This window comes from Tasmannia lanceolata, unplaced genomic scaffold, assembly GCF_043159265.1.
Source record: "Tasmannia lanceolata isolate RefF3 unplaced genomic scaffold, GAP_Taslan_0.1 ptg000037l, whole genome shotgun sequence".
NCBI classification, from domain to species: domain Eukaryota; kingdom Viridiplantae; phylum Streptophyta; class Magnoliopsida; order Canellales; family Winteraceae; genus Tasmannia; species Tasmannia lanceolata.
Genome location: NW_027518714.1, coordinates 57,662,759 through 57,688,018, shown reverse-complemented (window position 1 = coordinate 57,688,018; position 25,260 = coordinate 57,662,759). Strand labels below are relative to the sequence as shown.

The window sequence follows — 25,260 nt, the reverse complement described above, 5'->3', positions numbered from 1 at the left end:
GAATGGGATCTTCCTCAATCTCTTTCAACCACATTAGGCAGTTAGCGAATAGAGAGGCTGACAAACTTGCTAGAGAGGAAGTCCCAAGGGAAAGAATCGAGTTATTCGATTAACTTCCTCCCTAGCCTTTTTATCTCTTTAATTTTTTTTTTATTTTTTGGTTTGTTGGAGCATGTTCTCGGGTCCCCCTCTTTTTGTTTTTCGTTGTACTTTTAGGGACCCCCTCGGTCTCTTTCCTTTTAACGAAGTCTCATTTGCCATTTAAAAAAAAAAGGAGGGCTGTTCATTTGAATATGGCTTGTTTATTGTGATTTTCTTTGGTCATTTGCAAGATGATATCAACTGAATAGAGGGAAAGAAAAGTACCCCCTATTATTAATTGGAAAATCCAAACCATATGTGCAGAACTCTGAATGCTTGTCCCACTTTATAAGAGATGATTAAAATGAAGCTGGATAGAACATACCCCCGATTTAGAATCATTGAAGCTAGGAATAACAGCATTCCTCTTTGTGAGGGAGGTCTCAAGCTACAGTCCCATGACTCCCATTGTCAGGTGTCAGTCAGCATCAATTTACTTCTCTAACCAAAACAAATAAAAGTAAAATTAGCTACCAGATCAAAAAAGGAATACTCTGCGTAAGTTGGAATTAGAGTATAAATTAACAAAAAAAAAACAACACACGCTATAAGGAACACAGTAACAATAATTGCTTCAGTAAGTGAGGTTAAAATAGAAATGATAAAGAGTCAAGAGCTTAAATTTATGAGGTCACTAGTCAAATTATCATTGTTAAGATAGTTTAAATGATCAGCATCGGGTCTTACATAACATGTGTGATCAAGATCATTGATATGATGGATCCCCGTTAGGCGACCTACATGATCCTGGTGCCACGGCATATCGGCACCCCATTTGTAAAATCAACACCGACAAAAAACAACAATTTGGCCAATAGCTACTCATCGTAGGCAACACGTCATGGGTATGCTCCCCATTGACGTGAGTTCAAATCCTTCTGGGCTTACCCGATGCGTGTGGTTTACGGGTGATTGCGCACATCCATAGGGAATAGTTGCGCCCTAAAAATTGGGGTGGGGACACCCTATGTCATAAAAAAAAAACTACTCATAGTAGGCTCCTAAAGGGGGCCTCACTGATCAAGATTTTCTAGGATCATTCAATTACATTGGCACAAACTGCAATGGGCTAAGACTTGTTGTTGCCCGCCCACTCATCATCTTCGCTTATGTATACATGAAATGAATGGGGCTAAGATCCTCCTTTCTGTGGATCTCTTGTCTTTTTTTCTTTTTTTTCGTGTGTGCCTGTATGAGGCAGGAGTCATTGGATTTAGAATGTAGGATAGCTTTTTATTTTTCTGTTTATATAGCTAAGTTGTCTTCTTTATAGGAGATTTTGTAGAACATTGTCATATAGTTGAATCATATAATAATATAATATATAATACCATATAGATTCTTTCAGTATAGATGTTTGTTATGTAAGGTATTTGATAAGTAAAAAGAAATTTACATTGATAAGGCGAGACCGACATGGTCCAATACAACAAATCAAGAGAAACAAAAATAAACCAAGAACAACAGAAAAGGATAAAATAACTGTAAATTAGATGCAGAATTAGATGTACTCATTCTCTGCTCCGCAGCTGATGGTGTAAACGTTTAAAAAAAAAACTTTTCAAAAAAAAAAAATAAAGCGAAAATCATGGCGGAAGGAAATCGTAGAGCTCAAATGCTTGCGAGTTGAACCATGTCTAGCTAAATTATCTGCGGAGCCATTAGCGAATCTACGAAAATGGTTGAAACATAGCGATGTGGAACCCACAATGGCTTGAATTTCCTCAAAGAAAGAGGCAAATCGCCAAGGTATTTAAAAGCTATAGACAAATTTACATTTATAAGACATTAATTGTCGTAAGATATTTACACTAAAAAGGTATTTAATATCCAAAGCAAATCAACATTTATAATGTTTAAATAGCCTATGGGATTGTACCAGGTTTTCCCATCAGATACTAAAGACAAATAATCAACATCAACATCATCCGATAAAGGAATGAACACCCATTAATCAGCAAGTTAGAAATGGAATAATATGTGTGTGTGTGTGTGTGTGTGTGTGTACAATTTTAAGTTGTGGGATCATTTAAATTTTTTCTTTACCATTCATAAAAAAAAATTGTTTGATAAGAGAAAAGGATGTGTCAATTACAGGAAGCATTCACCTGGAATGAGTAGGGCAACAGCGTTGCATTGGCAAGCAGCAGAAGCCTGTCTACCATGTGGATGAAAGAAAAGGTCCATTGTGGTATTGGTCTCCTGTCTTCATTGGAGATGCCCAGCCAGTGTGACAGCAGTTTACTAAAACAGAACTCAGATGAGTGATGTGTTACTTAGATGGAGCCCAACTCTTTTCTTGTCCCATGTATCTGCATCTTTCTTGTCCCAGCAGTTTTAACCATCTTTTGTCCTCACTGAAGATGCCCATCCAGTGCGACATCAATTTACAAGAATAGAACTCAGATGAGTGACATGTTCCTTAGATGGTGTACACTTTTTTTTCTTTGTCCCATGCATCTGCATTTTTCTGGGACAGCTTTTGCTTTAATCATCTTCTTCTGTAATACAGTGATTATTGTGTTGCAATCTTGCCACGCAAAAGAAAATTAGGATGGTCTAGGATCTCATAAAATCTCAGAAAAAAACCCAAGTGTTGACAATCAATTCTGGCTCTTGGACAGAATCAATTCTGGATCTTGGACAAATGAATCAACAGAATCAATTCTGGCTCTTGGACAAATGACTCACATTACGTGATTCATATTTAACTACAAGCAACCGAAGAGAACAGAGGATGCTCAAACCATGTCTCACTGCAATGACCATCATGCCTGGAATTCTGGAGAACCCCCATACAGACATAACTTTTACCAGATTGCACATGGCCATCATAGAGCATAGTCAACAGCACGTCCTTAATGCTCTCACTAAAATCCAATTTCTCTGGGTTGGATTTATAGATCTAAAGGATTCAACTCGAGCAGATAAGCCATACCATTTTCCCAAGGCATGAAGGACAGCTAAACTTATGAAATCATGGGGAGATGTTGATGGGATTCAGTTGCTGATGTTGTGCAGTTTGAGAAGTTGGGAAGACCTTCAGCCTTCTAAGGAGCAACCATGCATCAGATGCTGAGCAACCCTGATTCATCTCCAGGGCAATTGGGAGGGAGGAGTTTTTGTTTATCTCCATGAGCATCAAACCCTGGATCAATAAAAAACCCTCATTTAATACAATAATTTAAAATAAGATAGTGCAAACTACAGCAGAAAGGTTAAAGCAAAAATTCACAATGATAAGTGAACATAATAGTGTTAAATACTATAATAAGCAACTGATATCATTGATGCCTTGGAATTCTGTCCTATTAGTACTAGAGGTCCCACCACCTTGAATACGTCATATGACATCCAACTTTATTTTAAAGGTCCTCTATCACATGAACATAATTTAAAGATAATACGTCAGATTTTAGGATTAATAAGCATTCAACTATGATTTAGCCAAAACTTTGAATTTATTGCTGACCCATCTATCATGTCCACACATGTTGAGTCATTGACTCTCCTTTCGACACTTTCGAATGTACTGCTAGAAGTATCAGACTTAATGCGGGCATGTCCACATTTTTTTATTGTGCCAAGTGTGACATTCTGTTTTATTAATGAATATTGTGTTTACATCCTTTATTATTAACTCTTCTTTATTATGAACTCTTCTTTTAGCTCGTCTTTAACTAAAATTTGTTGTTATATCCCCTCTCGTAAACATAAACTCAACTCAACTCAGCCTTTGTCCCAAACTACTGAAACTAGTTGGGGTCGGCTAATGAATCCTTTAGAAAAATTTCATGAAGAAGGTGAAAGAGTCTACCAGGCTCAAATTGACTAAAACCCTAAAAAACTCGTATACATTATATTCACTGTATCATATTGGTTTTCCCTTTTCGTTGCAACATCGGAAACTGAAGAGAACTAGATTTTTTATTTTATTTTTTGAATGGTAAAAAGAATATAATCGTGAAGAGAATGGTAAACTGAAGAGAGCAATATTAAATTGATGAATGCATTGTTATTTGATTATCTCGTGTTTGTTTTAGATTATAGTTGATTAATCCTAAGATATATTAGTTTGTTAAATGAATGCCATATTTATATTGTTGAAAATTATGATAGTAACAAGTAATTTTATACGTATGTACGTGTATGGGTGTCTCACCATTTCTAGACTTTTAGGGGATGCCATGCTAGACACCTTGTATCCGTGTCAAAACTCGACAAAAGAATCCATGTCCACAAATCATGATTAAATCATGATTATGTATACTCTCTTCTTTAGCTGTCCCTTTTTTCTAAAATTGTGGGGTTTGTCGTGTCTGGAACTCGTGTCCATGTCCATAAATCATAGGCATTTAAGTGTTGCACATGTTAAATACAAGAATAACCATCTGATATAATTGATGCCTTGGAATTCCAGTTTATTAGTACTAGAGATCCCATCAGCTCGAATATGCTGTATGTCATCCAAGGTTATTTTAAAGGTTCTTTATCACATGGACATTATTTAAAGATAATAAGTCACTTTTGGGCTTAAAAGCATTCAAGTGTTGCATTTGCATGGATTTATGATCCCAGAATATTTTATTAGAAAAATATATCATGCTGATAGACGTGGGATACTTTTGATCTCTTTCGATGGTCATAACTACTACTTCCACATTTTCGCAAACAGCATATTCAACCCTCCACATTTTCTCCTGTTGTAGCTCCCTTCCCACTTTTGGAAGGGTTTGCTCCCTCCCGGCTTAGGGATGGTTGCCTCTATGTTTCATGTATTCCTTCTCTTTGTTTTAATATATCTGGTTGGGGTCCTGCCTAACCCCAGCTTACCAATCAAAAAAAAAAAAAAACCCCTCCATCTGGCACATACATCTGCATTCACCATGAAAAGCCAGCATATCAATATATTTTTACATTTACTAATTAAAATATTGGGAAATTGACTTATTTTACATTGCCATGATGGATGTAAAATAAGGGAATAAGATCAACACTCCCTTTTATATTTTAGTATACCAATTGAAGGATATTTTATGCTTTTGAAACCCACGATCTGTAACAAGACCCATGGTTTCAGGATGATAGACCTGTTTCTGAGATTACTCTTGTGATTAAGATTGAATATTTGAACATAAGAGCATTTTAGACCTTTGAATATCATTCACACCATAACTTGATGACCCATGATTTTCAGTTAGCCACAGAATGCCAGAAGACTCGCCAATCATTGTAAACTATTAGCATATATGTAGATTATAAGCCACTTCGACTCTTCATGTATGGGTGGATTAATTACAGCGAAACTCAAGTTCAAGTTATAGAAAGTAGTGACATGTCTATGAAATTATTGAGATTCGCTAGGGACCATCGCATAAGGCATTTCACGGAGCTGCTATAGCATGAGAGAGCAGCCACCTCATATGAATTAAATGATTGAGATAAAATATGAGCCTGTGTGGCTGCCTTCTCATGCAACAGCCTCTCTGCGAAATTACTTCTGCAATGGTCCCTAGCAAAGCCTGAAAATATTTTAGTAAATGACAACTACCTCGAAATTTGCCAAGAAAAGTTGGTATTGCTTCATATTCTCCCTCATATCAGTTACAGTTTTCTTGTTTGAAGAGGAAAGAGCAGCAGTAACTTCGTTGGGAGAATAACCTATTCCCTTCTGTACAACCTGAAAATCAGAAAATTTCATCAACTACAGATCCAGTCAGTAAAAAAATTTGATTATAAACATGAGCACATAAAACATATATAAACTCACATGGTGATCAACAAGGACCTCAGAGATGAGACTACCGTCATCAACAAATACAAGGAGCTCAAATGTACTCCGCTGCTTGAACTGGAACGATTTTACGCCCGTCAAAAAGCACTGCAGAATTTGTCAGGGCTTCTGAGAAATGTGTGATGACTGATCGCAGGAACAATATTCTAGGAGTCCTTTTTCAGAGTTTTAATATCAATAAAACTATCCTAAATTCCACATTATAACAAGAATCATCTTACATCCAAATAAAATTTACAAGAGACAAAAAAGGTCCACAGTTTTATTTCTTTTATATTTGTTTTTTTTTAAATGAATTTCTTTTACATTTTTTATTTAAAAGGATGCCGACCCCAACTAGTTTGGGACAAAGGCTTTGTTGAGTTGTTGAGTTGAGTTGTTATTTAAAAGGATCAAGAATTTTTTTGCTACAGATTTTCTTCAGTATTGCTACCCAATTTCTACCTCCATTGAACAGAACTACACTCGAGCAGGGAATATATTAAGAAGAGCTACAGCAAATTTCAATTCTATCTACAGTTTGTTTTGTGTACATCATATAGAATGGTATCAGGCACTAATTTTAATTTGATATGTTCTAAACAAGGTATGGTTACACGTTTGAAATCATGATGATAGTGAAAATTTCCACCAGTCTTAATTTGTTTGTTGGTAATCTTACCTTATCTATTGTCTACTTCATCTAAATATTACAACATTAATAGTTTATGGTCCATTTAGACATGAACAATGATAAGGTGGGCTCAGCAGTTTGTAATAGAAATGTGTAAATTATAAGCGTATAAATATCATAAAAGACAACAAAAAATAAAGAAATTCAAGCCATTTGATTATTGCACAAGAAATCTTCCCACATTCTGACATCTCATGCAAGGCGAATCAAAGAAATTCGGTAGCATTACGTGCTATGAAGGTGTAACTACTCTCTAAGGTCAAATAACATAATAAAAATACCTTAATTTTTCCACGAATAAATGGTGTGGTGTCCTTCTTTGCAGTCCATTTTGCCAACATAGAAGCCAAATATGTGAAAGGTACCTCACTGTCTCCATTCAGTATGAGTGGGTGTTCCACTTCATCAACCATATGGATTGCATCTGCATCTGAGACGACACTTGACCGGTTAGCTTCACCATCTGATCGAATACTTGGAGTCTCAAACTTTTTCCTAGCTCTTCCTCCAAAATCCTCATCAGATCCAGCCAAAGTAGCAAAATCTGAGAACATACTTGAGGATGGGTTAGCTACAGCTACTATCCTACTGCTTGGAGAAGCAATCTCTTCTCTAACGTTTCCTCTCGTTTCAATACCAGATGTAGCCAAAGCAACAACAGAGACAGTATCTGACATCCTACTGGGAGCAGCAAAGCCTTCTGTAGTTCTTCCTCCAGCATCACTTCCAGTGCCAGGTGTAGCCAAAATAGCAACTGCAGAACAGAGTAATAAAAGGGGCAAGACAGTATAAATTAAAGAAAGATAACAAAAGAACTTAGAATAATGGGAGTTGATATCTACACCCACTTATTTTGCAACCAAAGACCCCGACCATTTTTTAAACCATTTTATTGGCTCAAACAGCTCATTGTGAATTGCAACAGCCAATTGATTTATTTATTTTTTTGGAAAGAAAGCCAACTGAAATTTTTAAAATCAAAAGATGGGGTGTATGACAAGAAAACAAGGAGATGTAGATACCATCTCACTATAATAATAGGCATGTAGATACCATCTCGCTATAATAATAGGCAAACATGATATCAAATGCCCCACTGTAGATGAGATAGTCTAGTTTGGTGTTACCCTTCATTAAAGGGTAATATAGTCATTTAATTCTTATTTGTATGTAATTCATTTGTACACATCGTATATCATAATGAATGAAAGACATCTCCATACTCAACACAACTCAACTAAGCCTTTGTCCCAAACTAGTTGGGGTCGGCAATGAAAGACATCTCCATACCCACAAAATTTTATCTTCCTTTATCTACTCTACCCATTCTACTCAAGAACACAAATGTTGGGTCTGATCCTGGAAGGAGGTATTTCTTTCCACTAGATCTCTTTGATTACTCTCTTTCTGATTCACTTATCTTGTTTTCTCAATCCCTAATCCTTAGTCCTCCTTTTTTTTGAATGGTAATCCTTAGTCCTCCTATTCATGCCCGTCAAATTTTTCTATCTCTCTTTAAGTATTTCAAATACACTAACTCTTATCTCAAGCCCTCTTCTCCTTCGTCTCGTCTAGGATTTTTATTTTATTTTTTTGGTTTGCAAGCAGCATTCACTCTTTTGGTCAAATTTTCCTCCATTGCTAAAGAGCACCATGGCATAAGTTAGATTCCAACTTAGCTGATGTCTTAACACAAAACAGATGCCATTCTAGTTAGGTGCAGTGTTTAAAAACGTGGATGTGACGCGGAACGCGGCCAAGAAAAATCCTTGTCGACTCAGTGCGGATGCAGCCAAGAACGCGGTTGATGCGGTCATAACTCGGAAGAGTCAAAGGAGTTTATTGACTCTGTAGGGCAAAACGCGGAATGCGGATGTGGTGCAACGCGGAACGCGGCCAAGGTAAAAAGGAGTCGACTCGAGCGAGTTCCTTGTCGAGTCAATGAGTTTTTAAACACTGGTTAGGTGCATTTCAGCAATATAACTTAAAGTTATGTACATTTAAGCATTTTTTTTCACTTCAGATGGCTTATTTTAGCTAAAATAAGATCACTTTAGCATTATTCTAAAATTCCCAAGAATTGAAAGAAAAACTTTTTGAAGGATCTTTGTTTTCTCAAGGAAAAACAGCATTGTATGGCATGGTCACACTGACACATTTACAGCCATGAAGCCCAAGAATAATGTTGGTCATCACATGTTCGGCCTATTGCCAATGGTCCCACACTTATTGGATGATGCTGACCTTTGATCGAGCATAGTGAAAAATGTCCTTGAAATGTCATTAAGCTGCTATTTTTGCATGCCTCAATCTTGAAAATGAGATCAACTTGACCCTTTGGGTTATCCTGTGATGGTCCATCATATCAACGATTCTCATGACCAGGCATATATGGCATGTGTGCACTGGATCATGGACTTTTCATTCATCACGGTGAGATAGTCTTGCTAGTTGATCTCAACTTGAAAACCATAACACATTCAATTTGTGAGTTAAAGTTGCTCAAGTCCATTCCCTTCTTTCTTCCAAAATCTCAATTTGAAATCAGCTATTCTAATTACTCCTATATTTTGTACTCTCCTCAAAAAGGAAAAAAGAAAAGAGGGGAAAAAAATATAAATCTCTTCACCTTATTTTTCATATTGAACGATCCAAGTTATCAAGTCTCCTCATATTTCATATTGAAAGGAACAAGTTATCAAGTCCTCACATCTTGATCACCCACTCACCCTTACCCCTCTCCTCCTCCTTTCATTATTTTCCCTCAAAAGAATAAGAAAAAAAGGCCCCACTTTGAAATCTGGGGTTCTTTCTTTGTTCCTTCTCTACTTTGAAATTTATAATGAGCTCGTGTTCCTTCACACATGGAGACTTTTTGTTGGATTGCAATGGCAGGTAAGATCAGTGTTTAAAAACCTGTACTCCTATGAGACTCAACCAAGGTAAAAAAAAAAAGGAATAGACTCGGGCGAGTCTAACATTGGTGTGGACAACTTTTCTTTGACTCTCAATAGACTCGGGCGAGTCTAACATTGGTGTGGACAACTTTTCTTTGACTCGGGAGAGTCAAAGGAGGTTTTGACTGGCTTGGTAGGAGAGAAAACTCGGACTCGAACGAGAACTTCGCCAAAGTAAAACAGAGTTGATTAGGATGAGTTGATGATTTTGATGGGGACGGTCAGATTAGGATGAGTTGATGATTTTGACGGGGACTGTCCTTCGCTTAAAATTACTTAACTAGGAAGATGGAGCCCATCATTGGTGCTAAAGAATCTTTTATCTAGTTTTAGAGTGTTATTCAAGTCCTGTTTAAGTTATAGGGGGAACCTTAGTCTTTTTGTTATGAAATCACTTGTCACTTGAGTGACTACGCCAAAAAATTGTGGGACTCATCAAATACTAAGAAAATTGTAAGTGTTATTTTTCTTATTAGATTTATTGTTATATGGAGTTTAGTTAGAGTTATTATATTACATGTTTAGTCAATTAAAGGTCCGAGTCTTGAGTGAATAAGAATCTAAGTTTTAGATGAATAAGAGTCCAAGTTGGCCTTAGTCCAAGATTCTATATATGTAAGGCCTTTGGTCCCTTTTAGATTTTATGACGAACTTAAAAAAGAAATTTATGCATGCTTACTTGCATCCAAGGATGGGATAACCATTGATCTTTACGTGATTTTGATCTTCCTATGGTATGATGTCTAAGGAGCTCCTTGGTGTGAGGTCTTGGGTTTTGGTTGGTGTGACTCTAACCTTGCTACCTATTTTCGCTTGTAGCTCATCATTTTGGATTTTCATCTCCTGTTTGTTCATCTCAAGTTCTATTGTTGCCATGTTTAAATTCTCTTCCAATTATCATTAATTGCATCGAGTGATTTTCTGAGTCAACCAGTCGTGAACCTTGTTTGAATCCATGTACGACTCGATCTAATGGATGGATCTATGTATAAGTCCTCTTAGGATCTATGGTCAACATATTGTACTAATACAATAGCTTGATATGATGGTCAAATCTGGATCTACGGTTGGATCAGTTCTTGAGTTAAATCAAAATCTGCAGAAGTTCAAAGATAAGAAGTTAAAAAACACCCAGATTTGATCTTCCAATGACCCGATTAAAACCAAATTTTGATAGTCTTTCAACAAAGGCTCCACATACCCAAACTTTGAAGAGATCCAACGGTCGAATTTTCTCTGTTCCACTAAGCATGTTGTTAATTTTAGCTTGTTTTCTATCATTCAAAATAAAATTTAGCTTGTTTTTCAAATTCGAGAAATAAAATACTTTCCTATTAAAACCATTGACATGAATTTCATCTAGTTTACTTCTACAAATTCTACCCAGTCCTTCCAACCCATATGCATAAATAGAACATCCTGCATCAATTGGTATCAGAGCTACAATATTTAGTTTTCTTCCCTATTTGTTCTGCATCGGATTTACCCTAGAAATTTTTAAACAATGGATAAGTTATTAAACATGATCATCCAAAATAAGAATCAATTGGCATGTATGTGCTTGATTTGCAAGGAGGAGGGTTGATTGATCGTATCTTTATTCATTATGGCTTGTAACTGTGAAACTTTTTCGCTTAGCCACTTTGGAATGAGTTGTACATTCCCGACAAGGGCAATGGATATTTTTCGAGGAGTGGTTGAGCAAACTACCCGGTGACATGAGACAGATTCTATGACAGGTTAGATGCCACATTGCGCTCGTAGGTCCTAGAAGGCAAGAAAAGGTATAATCTTTAAAGATGAAGTAGCAACAAGATGCGTAGCACCACATAAAACATCCTTGATTCGGATTCAAAGAGATATTCGGGCGTGCAGAGGTTAGCCTACATTATCAATGAGATCACAGATCTAATAAGTAGAACTCGAGCGAGGCAAATCTTCCAACACTAAAAGTCCTCGAGTAATAATAAGACTTCCAATCTAACTCGTACAAACTTTTAGAAACAACTCACAGCCAAAAAACCTCAAATAGAGTTAACAGTCTTTCCTAACATATAAATAAACAAGGGTAAACTTGAACCCCAAACTTGTGTTCTTAAAAAAATCCCACTAAAACCCTCAAAAATTATAGTAATGATAATTATTCATAAATTAGAACACTGAGGTCAGCAACTTTTGTGTTACTCCATAAGAAACCAATAGCAATTTGATCAAAGTTTGAGAAAAGAGGGTCCAGCCTTAATACCGAAATAATTGAAGTCTTCAACCCGTCCATAAAAGGAAAAATAGGAAAATTAATAAATAAATAAATAAACTTGCAAGGTCACAATGTGAAGCCCAATAGCCACAAGAAATGTTCGTGTGGAAGCGGCATTTTCGATTTCTACCAAACAAATACAAAGCAATAGTCTTAGAACTTAGAACCCTTCCAAGATGATCATAAAGTGTTACACGAGTATTAGTGTCCGAACACATCTTCCAGAAAACATCTCTAACGGTTCACATCTACTTCCAACCAAAGAATTGATTAAATCACCAATTTCTCAACTTGTTCATTTTCTAAGCACTATGGACATCCATAACTAATGCATTATAGGAGGAAAATAAATCAATGATCATTGAAAAGGGCACAGCATAAAAGATGTATTAGAACCTGAGAAGGTATTACCTTGGCCCGATGGTTGAGGGGGATGTGCGGCCTGTAATCTTACATTACTTTGGGTATCGGCTAATGGTTGAGCAGGATTAACACCTGAGAAGGTATTGCTTTGGCCCGATGGTTGAGCGGGATGTGAACCCTGTAATCTTGCATTACTTTGGGTATCGCCAAATGGTTGAGCGGAATTAACACCTGAAAAGGTATTCCTTTGGCCCGATGATTGATGGGGATGTGAACCCTGTAATCTTGCGTTCCTTTGGGTATCGCCTAATGGTTGAGCGGGATTAACACCTGAGAAGGTATTGCTTTGGCCCGATGGTTGAGGGGGATGTGAACCCTGTAAGCTTGCATTACTCTGGGTATCGCCTAATGGTTGAGCGGGATTAACACCTGAGAAGGTATTGCTTTGGCCCGATGGTTGAAGGGGATGTGAACCCTGTAATCTTACATTACTTTGGGTATCACCTAATGGTTGAGCGGGATTAACACCTGAGAAGGTATTACTTTGGCCTGATGGTTGAGGGGGATGTGAAGCCTGCAATCTTATAATACTTTGGGTTTCGCCAAATGGTTGAGCAGGATTTACACCCTGTAAGCTTGAACTGTCATTAACAGTAGTGGATGGCCAAGCAGCAAGACGAGCTCTAGAAACTAAAGAAGGGGCCTCTCCACTCCGCATCCTGCATCATTATAGGAAAGACAAAAATGAAATTTATAAATTACAGAACATGAATCAAACACTTCAACTAATCATGAATGGTTCCTTTTCAATATTCAAACCAGTAAGGCTACTGAAATAAATTAATAATGATCAGTTCTAATATTAATGTGTGGATTTGGCCCAAAACAAGATAAAACCAAGAATGGAATTTCCATGTATTCAAACACTACTTGTGATTTGTGCAAAAACATTACTATTAAGAAGCCTCTTTGAAGACATATAATAAAATTGGAATGATTCAGAGAAAATTAGCATGGCACGGTGCAAGGGAACGCCAAAAAAAAAGGAATAGTCCAAATTTTTATCAGTCAAAAAAAAAAGGGGAACGCCAACTAATGTTATTCAAGTCAATTTTATAAGTGAATAGAGGATCAACTTTGAAGTACATTGTTTTATAGAAATTCTAACAATTTATGAATCTTATCTCAATCTAACCATGTGCTCCCCAACTTGAATCATGGAGTAGAATCATATCCCATGAAGATGAATCATATCTAGCAGATTAGATTGAACGCAATGCTTGTATCATATACCATAAAACCACGCTTGTGGATAAATCTCTAACAACATTTCATATACCATAAAACCATGCTTGCCTTGTAAATCTCTAACAACATTTTTGAAATGGAATCGCTAAATTTCTATGGTTTTTCAATAACGGCATGGTTGAAAGACAGCCTGATTGGTTAGGATTTAACTCCTAGTTCATAGTTTGTAGGGTTCCTAGCATAAGGGATTCACTCAGTTGGAGTTTTTTTTTTTTTTTTTGAAAAATCAGTTCGACTCACCATTAGTTGATTCAATTTGTGATATGAATTTGCTAAGTTAGCAAGTTAGATTTTTCAAATTATTGGGAGCTAATATGATTAAGATACAGCTCAGTATTTTTACTTTTTTCTTGATATAATTTAGTATGATTTTAGACTCAAAACTTTAAAAAACTGAATTGTTCACGTGGGAAAGCTATAATGTTCTCCATCTATGTGTTTGAAACTTGAGAAATTATATATTTCAACAATTAAGACTAGTTTGGTAACCAAGTTAGATTTCAATTCGCTACAAAGAAATAAATTAGCAATGAAAAATCCATCAACAGAGGAGATAAGCCACATTTTTTACAAACAAATCAGTAACCAAGAAATTGCCAATACAACAAAGGGGATAACATAGCCAAAATGCTCTAGGAACAACCAAATCTAATACCCAAAATTTTCCAACTTTGCACCAAGATAGCAAACGGATAAAAGAATTCAATTCACTTAGTTTGTAGCACAAAACTAGTTCAGTGAACTTGGAAACTATGCCTGGCATGTTGATACTTGAGAGAAGAGGTCATAGCATGTACACCATTCAAGTGGGAGGATGTAGCAAACCTAAAGAATGTATGACCTTGGTATTGGGAATTTGTGTCTAATAAATAAAGGTCACTTGGAAAGTGGTTATCGAGGCATGGTAAGGAAGAAGAAGAATCTCTGGAAAAAGGTGATCATAAGAAAATACGAGAAGTGGGGAGGCTGGGATGAGGGAGCAAGGTTGGGATAGATAGAGATTCGGGTAGAGAGTGGTGTATTTTTCTTCTTAGAGAGGAGGATATTTGATTACAAAGTCGTCTTTTATCCCATGCTTACCCAACCTCTGTGGCCTAGGTATTCATAAAGTCAAAAAGGGGAACTCGGTGTCGATCATTTTGAAGTGGGGTTGAATGTCTCCATGTAACAAGATGAGCTTGTTTTGATTGTTGTTATTGCGAAAGTCAAAAGGGGGAGCTCATAGTCAATTATTTTGAAGTGGGGTTGAATGTTGGTGTAACCTCAAAGATGATAAACGTAATTTATATTCATGAACTTCTTGGGCTTACTTGAAGTTGTGTTTTTTTTTTTTAATGATACTTGAAGATTTGTTTGCTTCAATTGTTGTTGATGTTTGAAGGATGTGGAACCCATATCATTAAGGATTCATTTGGTTGGGTCCTTTCTTTAAGTGTCTTGTAGCGAATGAGCCACTCCTTCCAGTGATATTGCATTTGGCGGGCTCCTATCCTCCAAGTTTGCAAGGATTTTGTTGGATGGTGGCTCTACCAAAAATCAATGCAAAACTATGATGAAAAAGACGAAGCTTCTTTTTGTGAATATGCACAAATTGTGTAAGAAGCCACAGAGTCAAATAATCATATCCTTACTGTATGACGAGGAAAGTATGGATCTCTTATCGTAAAATGCGTTGAAGTTTGTTGGATCTTTCCATTGTACTTTTTCCATCATGTATAGAATGGTGTCGTTGACATCTTCGAGAGAAAGGGAAAGACCTTTGGAACCTTTTGCAATGGTAAATCATTGAAGATAAATCAGCAACAATATCTTAATTGTTATGTCGATCAAAGAGAGGAAAGAATTTTGGAGTTACTTGGCTCAAAACCCAATAGAAAAGAGGATTGTTTTGTCTTTTGGAACAATAACAGAAGTGAACAAATTAGATAATAAAGCAAACCTATCGATTAAGTTGGTCATAGAAACCAACCAACCTATCGATAACAATAATCATAGCCAACGGAATTGAGATGCCTCTTTACATGGACTCTCATATTGCCAATGCTACCAGACTTAGCTATGCTCGGCTATGTATTGAAGTGGATACCTCTTCAGAACTCCCAGACACCATCACTATTAGCTCCTCCTCTGGTCAAATTAACCAAGCCGTGGAGTATGAATGGTAGCCTCAATCATGCCCTCTTTGTAACAATTTCAGCCACTCAGCCTCCTCTTGTCCTATAACCTCAGAAAAATCAAAACCCATTCCGCATAGACGAGAATGGAGCCCAGTCCAGAGCAAAGACTTGATGCTCTGAACCATAGCACAAAAGAGAACCTTCATCAAACAAGTCCCAAAGCTTCTCATAGCCCTCTTCCTACCAAGAACAACTTCAACATTCTTGAGAACCTGGACCAAGAAGAAAATTATTCAAAGCTACAACAAAGCACGGATGAAGGAATAGAGAGTGAGGAAGACACTGAATCAGAGGACTATTCCGACCCTGAAGAGGTCTCATTTGAATCCTCCTCAGACAAGGAAGATGATCCAACAAACACAAATGGTCCTAAAGAATCTCACAAAAAAAAAAAAAAAAAACAGAGAGGCTCATGGGCTGACAAACGTGATCAAGTCCACCGAAGCCCAGCCAAGCAAAAGGATAAATATGAAGAAGAGAACCCAGATCTTGAGAAATCAAATGAATCATAGCAGGTACTTCAGAAAAAAAATTGGCCAAGAAGCTCACAAAGAGCCCAGTATATTCCTACCAAATTAGCTAATTATGTAATTCACAAGGGTTGAACTTTTAGATCTCTTAGGCCTAGTGATTGTCGCCCATATGCGCTAAGCCTTGGTTTTCCATCTCTCGCATGTTCCGAGTCATGGATTGTTTTGTGCCTTTTATTGTATCATCTTTTTATTTATCAAATAAACCGGTAGGGGTCCTGCCTAACCCCAGCTTACCAATCAAAAAAAAAAAAAAAAAACCAACCGTAACCAATAGCAAATACAGAAACAAAAAGTAATCCCATAGTACTGACTAGATTGGCAGCTAAAAACAGTTCCCACAATCATTGATTGTTTCCAGGTCCCCCCTTCAGCCAGCAAATTTGCATCTCGCTTAATGTGGAGAAAGAGTACCAGTGACGGGACAGGCAATAACCCTGTCTAAATAATTAACAATCGCCACGGGATCTCTTTCTAATGGGTGATCAAATTAATAACGTTGGCAAAATCCCCCTCAACTAGGAAAGAACCCTAAAATGATGCATAAGTAGGATGAACCATCTAAAAGAAATCTGTGCCTCACTAGAAAGCCTTACTATAATAGGGCCAGAAAAACCAATTGAATAGTACCCAAAGGATAAGAAGGTCCCCAGATAGATATCTATGCCTCCTAATGTTATCAAATTAAACTTTGACAGGTCTTCTTTGGGCAATCTTGCCAACGACAGTGGTTGGTGCGCTTAGAAACGAAAAAGGTGAGACTGTAAAAGCGTTTTCTAGCCCAATTGGGCTAAGGATCTGGATGAAGATGAAAAGTGTGCCCCTCTTATCGACGTGCAAGTGTTCAAGACCTTGAAGGTACGCTATGAATGGAAGGCGAGTCTTCCAGCTTCATCTCTTTGATAATTGGTCATATCGCAAGGCCTTGCCATTTGGCTTATTAAGTGGATAAGAATATTGACTTATGTAGAGGAACTGAGATCCTCTAATTTCATATTCTTGGTGGAGCTAATAAAGTACAGGATTTATTAGCTAAAGGTGTACATAGAGAGCACTTAATGATAGGACAATCTTTGCCCCAATTGTAAGCGTTATATTTTTTATCCCTTTCTTCAATAGATCTTTGTTAGTTCGAATGGTACAAGAGTATGAAAATTAGAGATGTAAGCATTCAATTGCAACTGCGATGTGCTACAAAATATGCTGATCAATGTGCATCATATACGATAAGCTTAAAGTCCTTACAAATACCTTTTACCCCTCGGTGGCTTATTTACTTCTTGAACAAGCCTCTGTTTTGCTGCATCCAAATCCTCAACCAATCCTCCTAGAACCTCCAAAACTTCTGGCACCAACATAAGTAGTCCGCGTCGTATATGCACATTATGAATGGAAATCTACAAGTTACAAGAGTGTTTGATCTCAAAATCTAGCATAACATAACCCAGCGGTTCAAAGTAGAATAATTCTTCTTTTACCAAAGATATGAGAGGCGTAGATATGCCCTACCCATTCAGAATCTACCCTAAATATGCTAGAAATCAACCCAATCTAATTATACCTAATTTCAAGTGGAATGCAAGAAATTAAACAGCAACAAGACAAACTAGCTGACTGTTCTTGCTAAAGAGACAAATGGCAATAATGAGTACCAAAATGATAAACATAGTGATTGAGAAGATCAGAAGAATAAACTCCAAAAGATGCCCTCATACTATGGGATTTGATTCCAGAACAGAAACATGTAAGACTGAACAAGTTTGGCAAAAATCTAATAAAACACCAAGGTTTTACTTAAGCATCAGGCAATAAATTGAAAAGACATACATATGTGGAATGTTAGTATTTTTTCCTCATTATCTAAATCGGATCATTTTTCATAGTAAGCAAGTAGATAATAAAGGTTAAAGCAATCTTTGTAGATCCAGGAAAGATCCACAACACCAGGGTGAGCTAAGTATATAATCTGCATCAAGCAATACAGATGATGAAACCTTATTTCCACGATGATGATTTATCACCAATAGATTAAGTACAAGTAACCTTTAATCCAGCAGGAGCCAGAACATCAAGATTTTTTATAGGCCTGTATTCCATGCCAAATACACGCTGAGCGCCATCAGTCAATGACAATTTGAGGCACCTCTTAATCCCGCCAGGTGCATCACGATACCTGTCTCGAAGGGGAGCACTGATATTAACAATTTCATCAACCTGAAAAAATGTTACTCGATGTTAGCTGACGAAAAACAAAATTTCTTCAGTCATGAAGCAGCTTTTAAAAAAAAATTTAGTTCGACGAGTAAAAATGTAAAATCTGAGTCTCTTCCTCCTAGTACTTCTCTAGTCTTTTAGACAAATGGTAAGAGTCGTCGAGCATTAGTGAGATCTGCATCACTTTGCACACTCATAGAGAAGGGAACTTCAAGGAAAATTGGTTAGCAAATTTTGGTGTCAATTGGATCAATGACGTTTGTTTGTTTTTTTAATGGTAGTATAGATTCATTGAAAAAGGAAAGAGCAGTGTTTCAAAACACGGATGCAGGTCAAAACGCAGCCAAAGCAAATCCCGGTCGACTCGGCATGACGCAGTACTCGGTTGACGTGACTAAGTACTCAGTTGATGCAGTCATAAATTGGGAGTGAAAGGAGTTTTGAATGACTTTATAGAGCAAAATGCAGATTCGGACAAGAACACGGCCGAGGCAAAAGGGGGCCGACCCGGGGGAGTCAATGATGACGCGGGGGAGTTTTAAAATTAAAACTATGGGAAAAAGGATAGAATCACATTAATGAAGGTGTCCCCGCGACACAAGGGTCGGAGGTGATCCTGCAATGAATAAGCAAATAACGAACGAATTCCATATCGCACAACACATTAAACACCTGTTAATGATGAAGTTGTTCCTGTTAATGAGATGGTCGAACGTGAGTATTTGTCTAAGAAGGGAGTGCGACAGAAGGTTGATACTCTAGTATATGGAATAATCATATGTTGGAACAAGGGGATGCCTGCCTTGACTTTCAACTAGGTAGTCATAAAAAGAAGAGTAAAGAAGTCATAAGAAGACTCCAAACCCAAATGCACCAGTCTTGCCCAGAAGGGCACAAATAGGTCGCCTTTTCGAAAGATGGTAAGCTTTGCTAGTGCCACTAAACCCGAAAGGGTACTTTATTTCGGATGAAATTTCGAAATTTCGAAATTTCGGTCAAAATTTCGTTAATCCTGATTTCGTCCGAAATTTTAGGGATTTCACCTAAAAATCTGACTTTTTGATAATATTTAATATTATCCCGAAATTTCAGCCGAATGCCGAAATTTCGGGAAATTTCGAACGAAATAAAGTTGGAGAGAAAATAGCTGTTCATGAGATTTCGACTGAAATTTCGAAATTTCGGTTTCGTTGAGGACCGAAACGCATCACGAAACCGAAATTTGAAACCTTGCTTAGGACTCAACTCCATCCTTCATAGGAAGGCACACAATCCTCAAATCCACGATGTTATACTTCCTCTGTTCTTCCAGGTCATTCTGAAGGAAGTTCTGTTGGATGCTCTCAACTCAACTCAACAAAGCCTTTGTCCCAAACTAGTTGGGGTCGGCTAAATGAATCCTTTAGAAAAAATTCATGAAGAAGGTAAAAGGAATCTACACAGCACTAACCCTGGTTCTAGTTGGGTTCTTCTATGTGGATCATTTTCTTCCATTCTATCCTATCCAAGGTCATGTTCTCTGTTATGTTCCTAGCTATCAAGTATTTCCCCAATGTTTCTACCCAAGTTGTTTTCGGTCTGCCCCTACCTCTTTTTACTCCATCAATTTGGCACGTGTCGCCTCTTCTCACCGAAGCATCCAAAGGCCTACGTTGGATATGTCTAAACCATCTTAAGCGGTGCTCTCTTATCTTCTCCTCAATTGGAGCCACCCCCACCTTTTTACGAATGTCTTCATTTTTAATTCCATCTAGCCTTGTGTGGCCGCACATTCATCTAAGCATTCGCATCTCCGCTACACTCATCTTATGCACATGCTGCTTCTTGGTGGCCCAACATTCTGAGTTGTACAACATGGCTAGCCTCACAGCTGTGTTATAAAACTTTCCCTTCAACTTGGTAGGGATTTTACGGTCGCACAGAACTCCTGAGGCAAGCTTCTCTTCAACTTATAAAACCATGTTGGATGCTCTCAACATGGTTTTAAATTTCAGTTTTGGTACCAATTTCATTCTAGGCCGAAATCCGGTAAAGACACACAAAAAAAAAGTATTAATTTATTAATTCCAAAATTGGCCGAAATTTCGGAATTTTAATAAATTTTTGAAAACCATGGCTCTCAAGCATGTTGACACGCTTATCAGAGATTCAAAAGGGGGGATGAAATAGATAGACATGTTACTAAGGAGAGACTTGATCAAGGTAACTCTACCTCCTATAAAGAGCAAACTCTTCTTCCACATGCCCAACCTTTTCACCAAATCCCACATAGCAACAAATGGACATCCTAAACACAGGGGCAACCCGAGGTATGCATACGGGAGACGCTCCACACTGCACCCCGAGATGCTAGCATAACAGCATACATCCTCCACACCAACCCGCACTCCCATAAACGAAAACTTATGAAAGTTAATCCTCTGACTTCAAGTCGCCTCGTAACATCTAAGTGCAGCTTTTAGATTGCAAATGTGAGCCAGGTTGGCACGACAAACAATCAGCATGTCGCCACCATATTAAAGGTGGGAAATTTCCAGCTCTAATACACCCACTCTTAAAAACTTCAAATGTCCAATATCAGTGCCGTTTGTTGACAATTTATGCCTGATGTTTTGCTGGGATCTTTTTTTTAGTTTTCCAAGGATTATGCAGATCGTTCTTTTTCATTCTCCTTGTTTTCCTGTTTCCAATTTTGCATTGTTTCTCTTTTTTCTTCTTTTGTTTTCTGTTCTACATTTGTTCCAAAAAAAATGAAGCAGCTTGAAAGTGCCTTCGTTAATAGAAATTTCTTAAATATCTAAAGCTTATGAAAATAGGAGCGTGAACTAATAAAAACTTATGAATCAAATTCACAAGAAGAAATTCAATGAATGCTCGTAAAACGACAGTAAAATACAGAAGAAAGGGAATGCTCCAGAAATAACTTTCTGACCAAGATGGAAAAATACAGTTACATATATACACTAAATGATTAAAGGTCGTCAAAGTCAAAGCTCAAATGGTTAGATGCAGAGTTCCAAGGCCATGTCCCACTTAGTGCCAAGAATAGAGATGTCAATGTCAAGTAAACTTTATGTACCTACAACAATTATGAAATTTCAAATGCTTAAACTCTCTGAGTGTGTGGGATAGGTGACAAGCTTTGTTGGTTTGAATATCCAATATAAAGTAAGAACTACGGACCTCACAAACTAACTTCTTAAGTCATTTCAGTACTCATTGTTTTTTTCTCTTCACATAATTTGAGAATCCCAATAACGGAATTTCAGTTCTAAGTGCTACTTTGGTACAAAGCTAAGAGGAAGAAACAAAATTTTTAAGATCATATAAAATTCAAGAAAAACAGATCTAGGGCATCCGTGCTTCCTGCTCTCCACGTCATCCTTCCTAACAAGCATGGAAGCAAATCAGTTTATTTCTATGATTTGCGGACACGGACACGAGTGTCGCGTGTCGACAAGGACACGGAGTGTCGGACACGGCAAACGTCCAAACTTTAGAAATGGGGACACGGCTAAAATAGAAAGCATATGTAATCATCATTTGTTGATATGGATTCGTGTGTCCAGTTTCGACATGGATACGAGCTGTCTAAAAGAGGTAAACACAATATTCGATAAAAAAACAGAATGTCACACTTGACACGGTACAAAAACATGTCCACACACCCACATTAAGTAACACTTCTAGCAAAACAATTAAAAGTGTGTCCAAAGGAGTGTCGACACGTGTGGACACACATGTCGTATACTGTCGGACACGGCAGGACACGTGTGTCGGCAATAAATTCGAAGTGTCGGCTAAATCATAGGTTTATTTCCATCAACAATACGAAAACAGAGAAAGCAAAGTGTCCAATACAAAGATTAATAGATTTACAAAAGCAAACCAACTAATATCGTAAAAAATATCCCAATTCTAAAATCCAGGAGCACAACGACTAACATGTTAACGCCAATAGAACAGCATACAAACGTGTAAACTGTAAACCAAAACAAATGCCATTCTCATTTCATTAAATTGTCTTTTTGATTGCATAAACAGTATATTCCAAATCTGTTTCAGAGAACAAAGCAATCAAAACAAGTGGCATTCTTATTTCATCACATTGTCTTTTTTAATTGCATAAACAGTATAATCCAAATTAATTTCAGATACCAAATCTATCAAATAACAAAACAAAGGAACCGCCTATAAACTAACCAGTTACTCCAAAAGCTTAAGCTGTTGGAGAAGGCGCTATTAAATCTTCTATACTTTAACACTCCCCCTCACTTGTGGCCCTTCTTTTTAGGGTTAACCTACACGCAGCACATGTGGCCCCTCTTTTGGGTACCATTGCATGTGGATTTTTGCTATCAAGGAGGTTTGAACTCAGGACCTTTGCCTCTGATACCATATAAACTAACCAGTTACTCCAAAAGCTTTCGTTGTTGGAGAAGGCGCTATTTAATCTTTTGTACTTTAACACCGACGTGATCTACTGAACTTCAAAAACAAAAAAGCCCAGTACCAATACCAAACCCTAGATAACCAAGCACCAAAACAATTGTCATTCTTATTTCATCATCAAATTTTCCTTATAATTGTATAAACAGTATATTCCAAATCTATTTCAGATACCAGATCTATCAAATAACAAAACAAAAAATAAACTGAAAAGATTTACTGAATTCCAAAAACAAAAAAGACCAGCACCGATACCAAACCCTAGATAACCAATCACCTGCAAGACGAAAGGACCAGCGAGCTCAACACCGTGCATCGCGTGCACGTTTTCAGGTAAGACTCCTCGGCCGGAGTAATTCATGTCGGAAAGAAGAAATTGAGAGAAGCAAAGCTTCGATTTTCCGGCGAGATCCAGGCCGGAAAAACCGGGGAGAGTGCTTGTGAGACCGGAAATGCAGGAATCTAACCATCCTCTTTTCGGCCATAATCCGAGATTCCGGAGAAAATCCTCGACGGGACAGGGAGAATCTCCGGAGGTTTCAACGGACGGTGGGATTGGAGGCTCCGGAATCGGAGGTGAAGGAAATGAAGGGGAAGAGAGGAAATCTGGGATGGTAACAAAATCGTCGTCGGAGATTTCGAAAGGAGGATTTTCAGGAGGGTTGGGAAGTTCAGGATTAGGGTTAGGGTTTGGAGTTGTTAGGGTTAGGGTTTCACTGCTAGGGTTAGGGTTTTCTTCCTCGTCGGAAGAGCTAACCAGTCGAACTCGCCTTCTCCGCATTTTTTTTCGTGTTTGGGGTTTTTTCCCTCCACTTTCTTATGTTCTTACGGGCCTTTTGAGTTTTAAAGTAGAATACAACGGTGCGTATTACGCACCATGCGCATAGTCTGGGTCACGTATGGAGCCAAAAGCAAGGTAATACGTTATTTGGCCTTATGTTTGCCTTATAAACAGCCTAAAAATAATTGATCGTGTTACTAAACACATCATAGATATAGAAATTATACATTTGTTTCAAGGGATTTGCTGGACAATTTGGTACAAAGTCCATTCAAAATTTGCTGAAAGGTGAGTATGTGTGGTTTTTTTCTCTCGGGCATGAGCCAGATGAAAATTGCCTAGCAAATCCTTTTGTTGGAAAAGTCATCTTGTTTCCCACCAGGAAGCTAAATTAGAAACATGTGTGTTGGGGGTAACAACTTACAACCAATTTGAAGCCGACACGTGGGCACCGTTCGGGAGCCGACATGTGGCGAACACCCTACCAATGGCAAGGTCCCTAATCTTTTCTATAAATAGAGTCACAATATCTAAGGTAAAGGAATTTTACCATTTTTTTACATTCAGTCATTTCTAGAATTCTCATCGGAGAGCTCATAATATAATTGATAGTTCTTAGAGCCTCCCAAAGTCCAAAACTCCGGGTGGCTTTCTTACCGCTTGTTTGTGAGTACAATTCATCTCCTCAAGTGCGCTACCAGTTGGGACCCATTCAACTTAGGTCATATTTCAATGGCAACAACGTGTTTTTATTTTTTAGGTTTTTCAAAGCTAAAATAGAAACACAGGTTTTTGAAAACACTGGTCTTGTAGATTTTTCCTCCAAATTAAAATATGCTATATTTGATACCTGATTTCTACAAAAGCAGAAAATTATATTATTACTTGAACCTTTTTCGTGCGGCGAGATGAGGCACCAACTAGATCATTATCTTTAAGGTGAATTTTGCGCTTCTCCAAAAAAACCTCTGGTGCAGCAGATCCACGCACATCACGCCAAGATACATCAGCCTGACAACGCACCGTCAATATCTATCCAAATTGCATGATCGAATAGATTTGAACGACACACTGGAACACTCTGGTTACCCAACAAAAATAATAAAAGATAATAAAGAAACAAGAAGACAAAAGTCTCTGTAACAAAAGAGAAAACCAACAAGCCACAAAAAACTTAAAAGATTATGTTTGCTTTTACCGTGTAGCAAGAAAAACACATATAGGCCTCTGCTTTATTAGAGAATGGTGTCTGCTCGTGAGCCCCTTAAAACCATAGAGTTGCCCTTCCAAAATGCCAATTAAAGATAGTTGTTTTTTAAACGTTACTAAAAATACTCAAGAGTCAAATTATGGAGAAAACAAACAATCACACCTCTATCTTTGCTTTTGTGTAAAACTCCCAACACATAGACCACCCCCCCCCCCCCCCCCCCCCCCCAACATGTGGAAGCAACGTGGACAATCTTGCTCCTTCGTGTGGGAGCAGCATGGGAACTACGAGATCTTCTCCGAGGGAATTTCACCGTCCTCGGAGGTACAACGAGGTTACTGAGATTTTCTCTGAGGAACTTTTTCCATCCTAAAAGGTGCACCGAGGTTGCCACGCCCTAGCTTTG

General features: G+C 37.7%; 1 protein-coding gene and 1 non-coding gene across 4 annotated transcripts; one reads left to right on the top strand and one right to left on the bottom strand.

Annotated features, from left to right (window-relative positions):
- Positions 1-338: 338 nt before the first annotated feature.
- Positions 339-23,729, bottom strand: RMI1 (recQ-mediated instability protein (DUF1767)). 3 transcript variants are annotated; one of them, XM_077373456.1, is made up of 9 exons: positions 23,141-23,729; positions 18,244-18,414; positions 17,452-17,597; positions 12,234-12,904; positions 6,890-7,362; positions 5,912-6,022; positions 5,693-5,821; positions 2,250-3,289; positions 339-582 (listed from the first exon to the last, which is right to left on the bottom strand). In XM_077373456.1, exons 1-8 carry the CDS (start codon positions 23,642-23,644, stop codon positions 3,119-3,121), a joined length of 2,376 nt encoding a protein of 791 aa, XP_077229571.1. In that variant the 5' UTR covers positions 23,645-23,729; the 3' UTR covers positions 339-582; positions 2,250-3,118. The 3 variants fall into 3 exon arrangements, with proteins under 3 accessions (XP_077229571.1, XP_077229572.1, XP_077229573.1); XM_077373457.1 differs by having other exon boundaries at positions 339-577; XM_077373458.1 differs by lacking the exon at positions 18,244-18,414.
- LOC143862750 (U6 spliceosomal RNA) lies at positions 13,149-13,248 on the top strand. Its single transcript, XR_013240466.1, has one exon. It is a non-coding gene; the product is annotated as a U6 spliceosomal RNA (small nuclear RNA).
- Positions 23,730-25,260: the final 1,531 nt, after the last annotated feature.

Bases quoted from the DNA above. Each gene is read 5' to 3' on its own strand.
- RMI1 (XM_077373456.1), bottom strand. From the start codon at position 23,644: ATGCGGAGAAGGCGAGTTCGACTGGTTAGCTCTTCCGACGAGGAAGAA. The intron at 17,598-18,243 runs GTTACTTGTACT...TGTAACTTGTAG, and splicing joins TGGCTCCTGCTGGATTAAAG to ATTTCCATTCATAATGTGCA. The intron at 7,363-12,233 runs GTAATACCTTCT...TCTGTTCTGCAG, and splicing joins CCCTCAACCATCGGGCCAAG to TTGCTATTTTGGCTACACCT.